Raw genomic sequence first — 16,111 nt, 5'->3', positions numbered from 1 at the left:
ATGGAGTCTCAATGACTCTGCTGTAATTGTTCTGATGGGTGAAGAGATGGGCTCTATTTAGTGCCCAAAACAAAGTCAACTTTCTTTGAGCCACAGGTCATGCTCCAGTGACTTTTGCATGGACAGATAAGTTATGATTATTGCTTGCCAATTGTTTTTGATGACTATGTTTTGTTTGACTAATATTAATCAACCAAACAAAAGCACAATCTACCAAAAAAATATAAAACAATACAATCTCAGTTAGTAAGTATATTCAAAACAAAAGTGCAAGAAAACACTTATTACTTTACTTAACCAACAATTTTTAAGACATAAACACATTTAGTGCCTTTGTCTTGAGCGGAATGAATATTTTAAATCCCTTAACCATTAGGTTAAGTATTGGGATATTTACTTGAAGGCCAAATACAAAAATGCCTTTCATATTATTTTCATAGGGTTTTAAATAATCAGTTGTTGAAGAATTCAGTTTTAAACGACAAAAATAAACTTGTAATTTTCTAAAAACAATGCGGAACTAAAGCATCGCGTCCTTGTTTCCTCTGCACGCGCGCGGCTGACTGTGCTCTCAGTTGCTAAGTAACCTCTGCAGGGGGCGGCTGCTGCATCATCTGATGCTAGTACAGCTCATCTCATCAAACGGAGCTGTTTAACACTCATAACTTCAAAGTGTTTGAACAAGGAGGATGGACGGGGGCACCGAGTTATCTCTGACCATCGCTCACATAGTCCAGCGGCTGAAAGGAAGCCATTTACATTCTCAGATAGAGAGACAAGCCAAAGTGAGTAAGGTGGTTAGCATGTCGCTAATGATGCGCACTCAGTGTCAAGTGGTGTTTTACATTTATGTTCATGTAAAAAAATACTGCACACAAGCAACATACGTAAATAAGTATCAAGCATTATCTTATCATCTGTCTTTCCAGGACTGTTTACATCAACCTGAGATTAAATTGGAGTCCCTTAAAGATGACGTACGCAGCTTTCTGAAAACATCAGGTGGGCATGTTTACGTTAAACTTTTAGCTCAATATTTTATACTTTTGTGAGAAAATAAACCATTTCATATTAAAAAAAAGTATTGTCATTTGTTCTGTGTAATAAAAATGTTAAATGTTTTATAGGCTGGGAAAGAAAGCTACAGAATGCGGTGTACAGAGAATTACATCTGTAAGTTACACTTAATAATCAAACAGGAGACCTGCATGAACACACACACGTAAATATTTAAATCACACATTATTTGCTTTTTGTTTGTTTTCAGTTGAGGCTTACCACACAAGCAAATATAAATGATATAATATGAAATTCTAAAATGAATTCTTATAGATTGTCAACATTTCAAATTGTCTCACAAATGCCCAGTGCCTTAAAGGATTTTAATAACAATAGATTTAATCTTATTTACGGTGTCCTTTAGTATCATCGACTATGGAGACGTTGTCTTAACATGAAGTACATGAAATACAACTTAAGATGATGCCGATTGTTTTTAGTTCTTGTGTGTTTAATAAGAATCATCGAAGTGATAAGCTGGAAAAGGCTTTCGACTCGAATTATCAGCTTTGAAAGGTGTTCCTTACCTTTGGGGTTAACACACTCGATGCTCTCATGAGGCTCAGACTGAAACACAGGATGCTCAAGGATTTGCTTTAAACGGATGACATAAGTCTTAAATTAAAGTAAAGTACAGTAAATACACTGTCTTGTACCTTTGCCATTAGTCAGCTAGACATGCTCTTATAGGTGTTTAGATTAAGCTGGATATGTTTTAATGCAAGGACATCATTCTGTTCCAATTCAATAGTGAGTCCGTGTTCTGAAGAAATGTGGATATTATATTTGCCTTTTGGAGCTCTTTAGGACACTCTTTCAGAAAAAGTTTTTTTTTGATTTGATTTGTTAATATATATGTAACATAAGACAAAGGTGAACACAAAAAAACCGACAGAAAACAAATAATAATTACAAACAGTGGACAGAATAATTCAGAAAATAAAAACATAAATAAGATGCATTTGGATAATAAGCTATTATAAGTTACATGTCCACAAAGGAGTGGGAGGAAGTAAAACTTATTGAATCCCACCCCCTCTCCATCTATTCAGCAATCATGTCATATATTATGAACATCTATTTTTATAGTTTATTTTTTCAATGTCGAGTTAGAAATACATAATTATATAAATGACCAACAGATTTTAAATGATAAAATAACAAAAACAACAAAAAGGAAAATAGACAAAAAGAAAACAGTAGCAACACTATCTCTGCAAACACCTTGTGCAATTTAAACCCCTTCTTCATCCCTGTGCCTTGTGAAGTTGTTTTTCTCCTACATATTCTGAAAGTGCTTCATGTTTGTATTTTCTTTGAGTTTTAAATGTAAGTTGTTCCAGCACAAAACCTTTTCTTCATTCTGCGTACACTTAAAGTCTTGAGTTTGAGTTCAGTCCCTCAAATCTGATGGGCTTTTGCTAAAAACACAAGTATTCTAAGGTTCGTCCTATCTCCTCACCCCTCTGTTTGTTTATTCTAGCCAGCTGCCTCCGAGTCATCCCATGGCTCCTCCAGAGCATCTCAAAGAGCCGCTGGCCTACATGCGCAAGGCGCAGGTCAGTGTGTCTACTCGGATCTCCATCACTCCTCCATTCTTCTTCTTCCTCACATTGTAGCCTCCGTTATTCTAATCACCTGAGTACAGAAGCCAAGTGATTCTATCTGCATGTTTTCTCTGACACAGGCCAGCTGGGAGAAGCGTGTCCTCAAAAGTCTGAACAGCATGAGCACAGAGCTTGAAGTGCCTCTGGCCCGCATGGTAAATCCAGTCAATAACGGCCGATGTAGCATCGTTAGAGAAGCCTTTCATTACGATTTTCTGCTACAAAAGTCTCTTGTTGTGGTATTTTATTAGCATAGTTTTTGCAGAAGGCAACTTATAAAAACTGTGATTAACATATGAAGCCAAAGCTAACTGAGCTGTGGCTAAGTTTGACAAACAGCAACGAGCTATTTCAGCACTGTTCAGTTAAGGTTAACCATAATTCTACTCCTATCGACTCGCTGTTTGCTTCTGTTTAAGCTTTATGCTTTGTTATAAATCCTTCATGTCCGCCCCCCAGAGGTCGGCAGCGGAGCAGAAAGAACTCGCGAACAAATGGAACGAGATGGGCACAGATGATCCAGGTCTGTGGACATTACCCTGGGGTTAGACCCCGAGTGTTCTGCCTTTTAGAAGAGATTAGTGTTGGCTCAGACACTGGGGTATTTTATATCTGCTTAACACATCTATATACAGCACATGTTCTGTCACTTTTATGTTTCCTTTTTTAGTCTGTATTAATCGAGATCATTTCCCTACAGACTAGGACGCTACCTCTTCAAAGTATGAAGTGATGTGGACTAAATTCATATTTGTACAGTCCCTAATGCTCAAAAACAATACAGGCCTGTTACCACTGACGGCTTTTTCTGCGCCTGCGCTGTTTATTTTCTGCACAAAAACAATGCAGTTTAGCATTTTCCACCCTCAGTGTTCTACTGTAAATGTTAAAGCTCCTCAGCTGTTTTTGTAGCTGCGCTAACTTGGCCCTGTGTTGAAAATAGTTTTTCTTTCTGTACAATTTCCCGATCCAGAGCCGCTACAAATGCCAGGACAACATTTCTTTCCATTGTTTGTAATGAGTTCTTTATGAAATTATCTCGATTAAAATCCAATAAAGCAATTTAAGAGGAAAGTGGAACTGCCATAAGTAACTGTTGTAAAGTGGAAGAGCAAGACTGAATGAATGAATACCAAACACTCCTATGGAGAAGTTCAATTATTATTACCCATCCATCCTCTCCATCTTAAGTAAAACAACATCAAAGCATTAATCACTCCTGCAGTCGGCTGACGATAAACCAACTATTTGGACTTTAAGAACCTGGTCACCTTTTCTCTAACAATGCTATCAGCCTCAGAGGAGAATAAAAACATTTAGAGCGTGCCGTCCCCCGGCTGTAAACACTGTGGACTGTGAATATAGAAGCTGTCCAGACTCCTACCATGGAACTAAGCAGCAGCCCTGCTTCAGTCCAAACCTCCATGCACGCTCATTGTGGGGATGACATAGCACTTGAATTTACTGCCTGGGTACAAAGAGGAGGAATGGAAGTTCCACTTAAAGAAGTTACCCTGTAGTGCTTTTTAGATAATAAAGCGTCATTCTACATTATTATTATTATTATTATTGTTATTATTATTATTGATCTGTGGTCTTATTTAGGTTTTATAGCAGTTAAACTGATACCCAAAACACATGTTTTACAGCTGGAAGTGACCCCTTGTCCACTGTAGAAAATGTCATTGTCTTTTTCTCTTGACAGATTTAAGTCGCTTCAGGCCTGTCTACGCCCCCAAAGACTTTCTGGAGGTAAGCAGACCTTGTAAGCTCACAGCATTCAGTGCAAAACATCTGGATTAAAAAAGAGCCCTCAGTGTTTATTATTGCTCTCGTCGCAGGTGTTAATCAGCCTGCGAAACCCAAATCATGATAACAGTGAAGACGTCAGCGCCAGGAGCCACTGGGGCCTCATCCAGGTTCCTGTCAACGTCAGGGACATCCCACAGCTGGTAGGGACCCACAAAGATGTGTCGTTAATGTTTTTCTGCTTTTGACCAAGTGAGTAAAACACCTAAAGCATAATGAATTTTAAAATCTGCATTTCCTTTGGTTGTTTTTGTGTTTGTTAAATTCACAGAGGCTGGCCTACTCAGAGCTGAACCTGACCACAGGACAACTGGGGATTGACGACCACGCACACATCCATCCAGGTAGACAGAAAAAAAGTGCTGAGTCACCTTTTTTTTTTATGCCCTTTTATTTTCAAGACTTAAACCAGGGATATTCCAAGGCGAAGTTGGTTTGCAGAGTGTGGCTAATATTAGCAATGCTATGACCACCATCCTTCTATCGTGGCTGTGCTCAACGTGGTTACACATTTTGCGCCGGTCGAGTGGTTATACACAAATGCGATCAAATCCCTCTACGCTACGGGATGCCACCTGTTCACTGTGCTGCTTTACATCCACATAGTGGTGAATTATGGCAGTATGCTAATTGCTATGACTGTAGCGACAGCCTTGAGAGCCTGAATTAATACAAATATGAATAATTAGTTGAACTGGTTAATGATTCTGACGCTGACTTATTCAGGTGATTTTAAATAATTTAACCCACTTAAGAGGGAGATTTATAGCTGATACTAATGTCTTTTTGTCTTTTGTCTAATGTCTGTTTTTTTTGTGTACAAAATACTAGCTGGCAGGATCAAGCTTCAGTTGATGCTAGCTTAGCTTAGCATAAAGACTGGATATGATGGGAAACTGTTATTCTAGCTTTAATCTTACCAGCACCTCTGAATCTCAAGAATGAACATTTTATGTTTTGCTTGTTTGGTCCACAAGAGGTGTTTTTAACATATTTGATCGTTTTTCACGTCGGCTCAAACCGACCTGACTGTTTCTAGCAGCAATGTGACAGAAATAGTCTGAAATGAATGTGTTTACCAAATGAACTCTTGGGTTTAACAGTGTATAATAACACTCTGGCCTGATATCTCCCTGTGTTCCTGTCCTGTGCCGCACAGCTATCTGGGTTTTCTCAAACCTTAACTTTGTTTCATCCACATACTGACATTGTTACAGTCTGATGTTTGGGTTTTACATGGAATCCTAGCCACTGTCTCTGTGTTTGTAAATGAAAAAGACAACATTAGTTCAAAAATACAATGACTCAGCACCAGGTGACAATCGATGCATCTGTTTTGTTTTTGTCTTTTCCCTCCTCTGCACAGATCTGTTTGAAAGTGAGTACGTGCGAATCGGGAAAAAAGGTGAGGTGTTTTTAAATGTTCTTGGTTTCAAAATGTTTTGAAGGTCTTTCTTTAAACAGTCTCTGTTGTTCTAGCTTGTGAATCAAGGTGATGTTAACAAGATACAACTTGTACAAAAAGCATCAGAGGCTACCTTTTGTTTCATCACTTTATCCTGAATCATCTTTTATTAGTAAAAGTTCTGTGTTACTCACTGACTCCATGTTAAGTAGACAAATGTGTGTTACAGTTCCATCTTCGATTCTGTCTGGTGTTTATTTTGTGGTGTTTTATATTTCTATTTTATTTAGAGCATTGGTGTCTGGTTTTATTTTTACATTAAAGAGTCTTTTTATGGAGCTCAGTATCAAAAATATCTAATAATATCTGATGTGAACCATTTTAAAGAATACAACAATAAAGAAATCTTCTTTTAGGCTAACAATATCGTTGTGTGTTTCATAAAAAGTAAAGGATTTTGTTAAAGCTCATGTTTAGTTTGTGACATATTCTGGTATTTTTAGACCGATCACTTTGACAGACTAACTGCTTCATGTCTTCCTAATCATCATTGCTGTGCTGCGACCTCAGTGGAAACACCGACTTTAACATCAACACGAATCAGAAATCATTCAACACAAGTCTAAATAATGAACTAACTTTTATTTTGTTAGATTTTGCCCTCTGCCAAGTCACGATCCAGGTCTCGGCCTGAGTGTTGAGTGTGTACAAATGTGAAGTTCTAGAGGCGAAAAGCGCGTTTAGTTTATGTTACGACTTTTTCTTTTCTTTTTTCTGTCACATCAGAGATTTAAGGCATAATTGGGATATGGGACGAATTGTTTCCAGCAAGGGTCTGAATGTTTTCTGAAAATGATGTCATAATCACCATTGTGGGTGAGACGTAGACAGATGGAAATTGCGAAACAGACACCCAAACATGCTCGTGTTACATCTCTTGTAGATAAACCAGTGTGACACATTGTAGTGTCCCAGATTAAAAAATGGTCATTCACCGTGTTAAAAAAGGTCACCCTCAAGACTGGTCAAAGAACACACAAACCTGCTAACAGATTTCGAGTTGACCTTCCTTCCTGGTTGTTGTGCAGGTGTTCATGTTCCCAGCTGATACAGTTAACTGTGTGCCATCTCTCCCATGACTCTGCTGCTGTACACATTATGTCATTGTGCCTGCACATCAAAAACAAGTCAGGATATTATGTGTCCTTCTCTTCCATCTGACTTTTGTTTTTGTCTTTTGGTGACATAAACTACAGTACCATCTGCCTATATATAACAGCAGAAGCTTTTTGCACTTAAATTCAACATTCAAGTTTAAAAGGGAGACAGAAGAGACTTTAAATAGTTACTGTTCTTTATAAAAAGTCAAACATTTTGAAAACATTTTGAGTTTTTTTCCCTGCTGGGAAGACAATGAGAAGAAAGATAAAGATATACAGTTACAGCCAGATGATGGTTAGCCTAGCTTAGCATTAAAACCATGGGATCACATAGCCTGGCTATGGTTCAGCAACTACAAGGTGTTTAGCAAGTCATAGTATAATGACTGGACATGAAGGGGGTTCAGCCAGATATCTTTATAAAAGAAAAGTAGCTTAGGTGGATAATTGGAAACAGAGGGGTCACATAGCCTTGCTGAATGGGTTTCATTTAGTGTTCGTGCCAGTTTACTTCTAGGATTCTTTTTTGTATTGTGAGGTTAGCATAAAATAAACTGAGCGATAAAGAAGAAGTCATTGGGTTGGGTTAGTGGCTACTGTTTAAAAGAATTAACAGAACCAGACGAGATATTTCCACCTGCATGGAGTCGTTCGGCTAATCTATGCTAATAACCGTGTGGCTGCATCTGCATACTCTCGACTCGTCTTCAGCTTTAAACTTTTGTTTCCTTTACTTTCAGTGCTCGTGGAGCAGGACAGTGCCGCAGCGCAGCAGTACAGCCGGCAGGGCTGCCCCACCGGGCTCCGTGCAGACCTGTGGGCTCTCATCCTCAACTCTACTAACCAGCCCCCGGTACACCACACACACACACACACACACACACACACACACACACACACAAATGCACCCAGATATACAACTGAGCTGCTCTATGGTGGCTTCTGTTTGTTGTGAAGCCTATATGCACACACAGCTGCAGTGATTCCCAAACTGCATGTACAATTGTGTACAATTTCTAAGATAATCAAATGTAGCTAAGTTAGCCTGAACACAGCAGCTGTCTGTCTGTGCTGCAAAGTTCTGCTAAGTTAATAAGCCAATGGTTGTGACAGGCAGATTGATGTCTGGAGAAGAGCTGCAGGGACAAACTGAGGGCTGAAGAGTGTTAGCGTGACTATGGGAAACACAAAGGCAAACACATTAAAAAGTTTCCTAACCTCAAGTCTGTTAACTGTAAAAGCTTTGCCCACTGTTGCTATTAAAACACCAAAATGAAAATACCTTTGACACTGTTCATGTTACCACTGGTTTTTAGTGTTCAGTCAAAATGACCTTCTGTGTTTCTGTTCTCTCCACATCTCTGGCATTTATCACGGACAAGGTGCCTCAAAACTGTCACAGAGGACGTTTTTATTGCTCCGTCCAGTCCACCCTGTCGCCTGTTCTCCATTTTATTTATGAGAACCTGTCACAAAACCGGAGACACGTTTGAGTTTAAACATGTGGTCGGGAAACGTCATATTCAGCCTGATTTAGTCTTACTGTCCTCACTGTCAAAGAACTGAAAACTGATTCATCAGTGTCCAGGAAGAGGACGATTCTGTGCCAACCTTTTACAAGAGAGTTGGACCAACTTATTATATCAACTTTTTCCTACAATTTTTTTGTCCAGTTTGACTTTATTCATACAATATGTTGGATCTCTGCTGTTTCAGGATGTGATGCATTATGAACAGCTCACAGCTGGAGTTATACAACATGCCCTGCTGGTGGACCATCTGATCTACAAGGTAAACGCTGAACCTGTTCACATTTATGAAGCTGCGTGGCGGAGGATGTTGAAGGGTTCTGATAACTTCTTCATTTAGATCATTTCTCCTTTGTTTCAATTTCAAACCAAAACGATTAAAGATGGCGTTCTAACCTTAAATCCTCGTCCCGGCAGGATGTGAAGCTCACTGCCAGTAATGACGACTACTACTTTGTGTTTGAAGATTTCCTCTACCAGGTACTGACGGTGTTGACATCACACATGAACTATTCAACAACACATTTCTTAGCGACTGTCGACCGTAAGAACAGTTACCCACAGTTCATCATTCCTCCTGTTGTCATACATTTAATGTTGGCGACACTACTCTGTTTGCATCGAGCTCTCTGGTAATCAGTGGGCATTTATACGGAATATTCTCAGCAACCTGTTGATTCAGGGACAGTTAGCAGTAGCACGTCATGCTTACTGATGAGCAGAGTACACATGTGTAGCGAAAACTAAGCATCACTGTCAATATTTACCACTGGTAAACTCAGCAGGCAGTGACACAGGAGGAGTGAGGATTTACAGAGTATGTTCAGGAATTACACAGGAATTATTTAACCAGATGTGTTTTCTTTTTCAGACTACATGCAGCCGTTAAAACATACACCAAGCCTTCAAGTGATAGTTCACTATTTACACTGACTGTGTGTTATCTTACAGGATGAACAGCCCTGACTAAACTCTGCCCTCTGAGAATACCTCTTAGAATACCATCTCTGACAAACACATGTCAGCCACGAGCGAAGACCACCCTGGGTTTTTTTTTTGCTGTACCTAACAGAACACATGAAGGTCACAAAGAAGGGAGCCTCCACACGTTCTCCTCATTCTCGTCCCCATTCTTACCCCGACGGATCATTTTTGATCCCTTTTTTTTTAATGTTATTTATCTGAAGGGGAAGATGGAAAATGAAATTGGTTCTGAAAATGACGCAGATGCAGGAGCTGTAATGGAAAGCTCTCCTCCCTTCACACACACACACATACACACACACACACACACACACACACACACACACACACACACACACATACACACACACTTGAACTGTCATCCTGTGAGCCACTCCGGGCTCTGTGACAATCTACCTCAGAATATCTTGGAACATTTGCACCAGGTGTACTGGTTTAGTAGAATTAACTCAAGGCCATCATCGCCTTTAAAACATGAAGACCTCAATAAACTCAGTCTCTGTTACCCCTGTTGTCAGGAGAGGATTCTTATGCATGTTTGGCATGTAATAGATACATTTAGCATTTTTGTGAGGGCTTTTAAACTTCCGTCATTTGGCCTTTATCTTAGGTTAAAAATGATATTTTGTGTCCCCAGGTGTTGCTGTGTTTCTCCCGAGACACTGCTGTCTTGGATCACTTTAACTACAACAGTGCCACTCCGCCCAAATCCTACATCCAGGGTGAGATGATTAATGCGCCCTCCACCAAGGACACACACTCACACACTTAAGACCCCCCTCCATGCCATCTTTACGTTACGCAAACATCTTGTGAGTGCCACTTCACTCAGATGACCTCATACAACATGTCTGATATATCAGACGACAACCTCCAGTGTTGAAAGATGAAGCCCACGTATAAATGGATAAAAGTGCAGTTCCCTGAGTGTCCACTTGGAGCTGCCTCCAAAAGCTCAAAAAGTCAAACACTCACTCCTTCGAATATGCTCATTTTGAAAGAAGAAATAACATGTTTACAGCTTAGTAAACATGTCAGGCTCATGTCTTTATACATTTTTTATACATGTCTATAGTACACGTGTCAATCTATGTGCGAAACATATGCTGCTGTAAGTTCTGACAATGATGTGTGTGTGTGTGTGTGTGTTTCACAGGAAAGGTTGGAGATGAGGAGTGTGCTGTTGTGTATCCTCCCAACGGTGAGCCTGCGGCTTTACATTCACACCATGTTATTGAAAATGAACTGATGCGTACAGCTAAAGACTGGAGCTAATGAACACAAACATCATGTGACACTGCACGGTGGCCATGTTTTGCACGGATTTCTCTGGGCATCGTTTGACAACAACGGTGCAAAGCAGAGAGGAAACGTTTAGTTAAGACTAGAATTTAAGTAGAAGGTGTATTGTTTATTTAAACCCTGCTGACGTTTGAATCTCATTGTAACAGGTGTGATCCCTTTCCATGGCTTCTCCATGTATGGTGAGTATACTGTTCAGTTCGAGCACTTCATTTGCAGGAGGAACACCCCCGCGACATATACAGTGACAGGGAGTGTGTGTTTGTGTGCGCTTTCACAGTGGCCCCTTTGTGTTTCTTGTACAATGAGCCGTCCAAGCTCTACAGCGTGTTCAGGGAAATGTACACCCGCTACTTCTTCAGGTTGCACTCCATCTCTTCCTCTCCCTCGGTGAGCATGCATGATTTTTTTTTCTGTCTCTCTTCTTTTTTTTATTTTTATTGGTGCGATAAGGTGACAAACTGTTGAAACATGACAAATAAAATACAAAAACAAAGGGAAAGGAGAAGGGATTTAGACAGTACAAAACAGAAGATACATCAACAACCGTTACAAAATACAGTAGAAAATACGAAAATGAGTTAATGCAAAATAATGAGATTTCAATAGACACACATCAACTAACAACAACTAGCACAGATAAATAATAAAATAAGAAAAAGAAGTCAAAAGAGTGATAGGGCTAAAGAGAAGGGGAGGGATAGAAGGGGTTTTATGAGGTGTAATTGAGAGGGAGAATGGGAGAGTGATCAGTGTGTGTTGAATGTGTCGAGGTGTGTATTCCAATGTGTTGTTAGAGTTTGTGTATGGATTATGTTACAAGGTCTGCAGAAATTTGTGGTACTTTTTTTTTTCTCCTTTTTTTTTTCTGAGGATGTTTGTTGTTTCTGTCTCTTTAATGTGCCACGTCTTAACTTTGTGCATGTACTTAAGTTGTGCACATGTGCTCCTGCAGGGCATTGTGTCATTGTGCCTGCAGTTTGAGCGGCTGCTGCAGACCCATCTGCCCCAGCTTTTCTACCACCTCAGACAGATCGGGGCGCAGCCGTGAGTTCCCTCCACACTGCTTTTTGTGGTCTTATTAAGACAGCACCAAGTGTAATTTTGTCACAGATATTAACAGTGCATCTACTCAAAGCCTGAATCAAAGTGAGGGAACAACAAAAAATACCATCTGTTATCTATTACAAATGTATGGTTTCAGTTTCTTTCTCGTTCTTGTATGATATCTCTATCTGGGTCATGAAGATGACCTCTGTGTTTACAGAGTTAAATTCACCTTGCAGATATACACACACAGGTTCTCTAATTGTAGGTATCTGCTGCCACCTAGTGTAACATTAGTGGAATCACAAAAAAAACATATCATGAAGCCCTGAATTTGACAGGAAGTTTAATAGTGTCAAAATTCTTTCCTTTTTTTTTAATTACGAGAAAGATAAATGTTTTCTCCCCGTTGTAGATATTTATTTGTAATCTCAAGTATATCAACTACACAAACAGAAAGGATCTTTGTCTCCAGGTTGCGAATTGCCTTTAAGTGGATTGTTCGTGCGTTTTCTGGCTACCTGTCCACTGATCAGCTGCTTCTTCTCTGGGACCGAATACTTGGCTACGACTCACTGGAGGTCGTTGCAGGTAATAGCTGTTTCAGTTATATCTCAATCATAGTCGTATATATAGTCCTTTTTTTTTTTTTTTTTACTTTTTTTTTTCTTCCCCCATCCTTGTGTTTCCCTCCCTCTCTGTCTCGTCTGTGACCCGTCCACGTCCACTGATCATCTCTTCCAGTCCTCGCGGCTGCTGTGTTTGCTTTCCGCGCCGAGAACCTGATGGAAGTGACATCACTGGCCTCAGCTGAGGTACGTCTGTCTCACACTCAACTCTTGTATGTGTGTTTTTGTGTGTGTGTGTGTGTGTTAAACTCTTCCAGTCCTCTCCCGGTCCCCCCGCATACCCCAGGAAGGCTGTAAATAGCTGCTGATGAGCAGCCAGTAACAGTAACCCGGTCTTCTGCAATGCACATGTCTGAAAAAATGGCTGGCTGGACACTTATCAAGCAAAATGCTCATCCGGCTAAATCCTCTAAGGCCACAACACAACTTGTAATAGTCATATATGAATAAACTTTCATTTATGTAGCACTTCACAGTTTGCAAAAAATACAATATACTGTATATACATAGCAAAATACTTTCAATAAAAACAAATAATATATCTAGAGTTAGGAAACAATGATAGAGCTAAAAGCAATAACAAAGGGCCTGGTCGATTAGAGCTATCAAAGTTTGTAACACAATTTTCAAATCAATGTGGTAGTAAATAAAATGAAAGGAGGCCCGGGTTTTAGTCGTGATTTCTGGGGACGGTTATCAGTTTAGCTCCAGCATTTTGAACTACTTGAAGCTGTTGAGAGGGAGCCTGAGCTATCCCCCGAGTGAACTTCACTCCCAAGAATAAAAAACATTTTATTTTCAACTCTTTTTGCGCCGTGGAGCCCTCCTTTATGTGTTTCTGCTCAGAATAACATTAATAACGTTGAAATCTTTGCAGAATTTTACCAGCTAAAAGAGTGTGTCCTCTGTTAGCTTCACTGACTCTCATGTTGCATTATTACAGTAACATGTCATGTCAATCAACATGCCTGCACTGTACACCACACCCATACTCTTCCACTATCATATAACCAAAACCAAGAGTAAACTATACAATGACACGGCTCACTCACTCCCTCTTTTCTTCTCCCATTACCGTGAGGGCGAGCGGGTTAAACTATGATGTGACGCACGGGGCGACAGCCTGATCTCGCTGCTCTAAGATGCTAACCGGTACACATTTTGCTTGCTCATTTACCACCTGACCCGAGCAGAGAAGAGATATCATAATGTACTGCTCCTTATCTTTATATTTAGAACTGAAATATTAAACCCCGTCTCTAAACATGATAGGGCCCCTAAATTTAATCTCCCACCGATCCCAAAAGGACAGCGCAAGAGAAGCGGTGTACTCTTAAGCAAGGATTGTCGCTTCCCAAGCATCCTGCATCACCATCATGCATGTGTTGGGCTTTTTTTAAATCCTGAAATATGTCTCCTGATGGGGGGGGGCGTGCGTGCTTCGCTTTATAGCCCTTCTTCTGGACTAAGGTAAAGTTGCTTCAGTCAGGAGCAGTGTGCATTAAAATGACCAAATGTTGTTTCTTTTCTTTAACACGCAAGGCTGTCCTCGCAGACCTCTCGACTCTGAAGGTCGTTCCGCTCATCCAGATCTTTCTGTTTGCCACCTCCATCTGAGGAAACTACAGGATATAAGTCGTACCCATGAGAGGAGGAAGGGACGCCACACGAATGCTACTTCGCAATGTTATAAGAACCAAGCTAACACCGCTACTCATCACTAAACAAAACGCCAACGTGTGCAATGTCAAGTAACAAGGGACACCTACACAAGCAGAACATCCTCCACCTTGCACTACTCCAAAGCAAAAAGCCAAACCCCTCTCTTTAGCATGTATGCAGCATGAATAGTGAATCCCCTGTGTCATGTTATAAGATATTATATATTATCTACATATAGCGTCCTCAACCAATAAGGTTAAACTGACCTCCCTCTTAAGCCATATGCTCTGAATGGAAACACAAACCGCAGAGCAGCTCTGGGATCAGCTGAGAAGCTCATTGGGAGTCGCTTGAAGCTGTGATTGTACCGCGATGAGAGAACAGCTACATCTCCAGGCTCGGTTAATGAAGTGTTAATTAATTGCTGTTAAGCTATTAGATGATGCTGTCGCTGATGAGTGAGGAGAATTGAAGCACTAGTGTGTAGAAAAACGGGCGCTTACTATGTAACCTATAAGACTAGAAGATGCTGCCTATACACATTAATGATATTTAGTCAGAAATAGGTTATAAATGCAAAAGGGACATTTAGCACCTCCAGTGCCAGTATTTATTTGATTTGAACATTCTATGGTTTTTATATTTTTGGATTGTGTTTACTTCCTGAATGTAACAGCTTACTTTATATTACTTTAAAAGAACAAAAAAGTGTATGTCAACTTTGTAATCAAATCATTGTTTCCTTACAATAAACATTATTGTTTGTAAGTCAGTGCCAAGGTTTTCATCCAACACACATTCATGTTTATTGCAACCAGGAGAAACTCTTTCTTTTCTCTGAAATAAATGAACTTATTTGTTGAATAGCTTCCTTTGGTTTATTATGTAAAAGCTGAAAGTCTCAACACACTGCTGCCTGATGTCTAATCCACCATGATGGAACATTTCCCCATGTTTATATGAGAAGGTAAATATTAGGACAGGGAGGACTGTACTTTGGAGGCTTATCATTTCAAGAGGCCACACAGAGTAATTGACAGGTAGCAGTATTAAGGGACCTGACCGTCTTCTCCTCACCCTCCTCCCACACGTAGCATCTGCTCTGTTCCTGCCTCGTTGTTGGCTGCCTTCCTCCCTGCTGCCCCCTCTGCGGGCTCGTATCGAATTATGCTTGTCTTCTCTTTCGCCTCTCCCTCGCTCCCGCTTCATCGGCCACCTGTTTACTGGTACTCCCACCACCTTTATCATACACCCCCCCCCCCCCCCCCCCCCCCCCCCCCCTCCAGGAGTCTGTTCCTCCTGAGACAACACCTACCTGCTGTGTAGATGACTCTTACACAAACCCAGGTCACTCCTGCGGGTCCAGTTGTTGCATTAATGTGATATGGACTTTCTGTATGTCAAAATCTACATCTATTTTCATCTATGAATTCTGTGATGCAATTTGTTCTTGTTCTTTATGATGTCACGTGACACGACTACATTTACACCAATAATAGTTTGAATGCTTGGACAAAGAGACACTGTATAATGCCCCAGTCCTATTCGTCTTCCTGCAAGTAGAAATGACGACATTTTTCTATGTGTTGCCTTTAAGTTGAGCTGAAACCTCCAGTGTTGAAAAATGAAGCGAATGAGGGATTGCTATAAACATCAATTCCTCAAGTGTCCAATTAGGACTGGCTGAAAAAAAACAAGAAATCCCTATTGCAGTATGTCCTGTGTTAATGCTTCACAGCAGAAATACATAGTTTATTACAAAAATAGTATGGACAGGTTATTTCTTTGTCTTTGTACTGTTGTGTACAGTACATCTGTAAGGCACGATATGACCTACTAAGTAATAACCCATCACGATATGTATGCTTTTTTATTACAAAGGATTAAACCACAATTCAACCCAACTTGTTAAGTATGT

The 16,111-nt window shown here is 40.2% G+C and overlaps 1 protein-coding gene across 1 annotated transcript; it reads left to right on the top strand.

Moving 5' to 3' along the window:
* Positions 1 to 576: 576 nt before the first annotated feature.
* Positions 577 to 15,057, top strand: tbc1d19 (TBC1 domain family, member 19). The gene is made up of 21 exons (XM_079371087.1): positions 577 to 785; positions 930 to 1,002; positions 1,128 to 1,173; positions 2,543 to 2,618; positions 2,747 to 2,821; positions 3,126 to 3,189; positions 4,372 to 4,418; positions 4,508 to 4,618; positions 4,747 to 4,819; positions 5,842 to 5,880; positions 7,781 to 7,893; positions 8,757 to 8,831; positions 8,987 to 9,049; positions 10,191 to 10,275; positions 10,710 to 10,754; positions 11,005 to 11,037; positions 11,136 to 11,245; positions 11,811 to 11,902; positions 12,378 to 12,493; positions 12,647 to 12,717; positions 14,074 to 15,057. The coding sequence occupies exons 1-21, from the start codon at positions 690 to 692 to the stop codon at positions 14,146 to 14,148; spliced, it is 1,578 nt and encodes a 525-aa protein (XP_079227213.1). The 5' UTR covers positions 577 to 689; the 3' UTR covers positions 14,149 to 15,057.
* Positions 15,058 to 16,111: the final 1,054 nt, after the last annotated feature.

Source organism: Symphodus melops (genome assembly GCF_947650265.1).
Source record: "Symphodus melops genome assembly, chromosome: 20".
Classification (NCBI taxonomy): domain Eukaryota; kingdom Metazoa; phylum Chordata; class Actinopteri; order Labriformes; family Labridae; genus Symphodus; species Symphodus melops.
The sequence above is the reverse complement of the archived record's forward strand: the minus strand, read 5'-3'. Positions and strand labels throughout refer to the sequence as shown.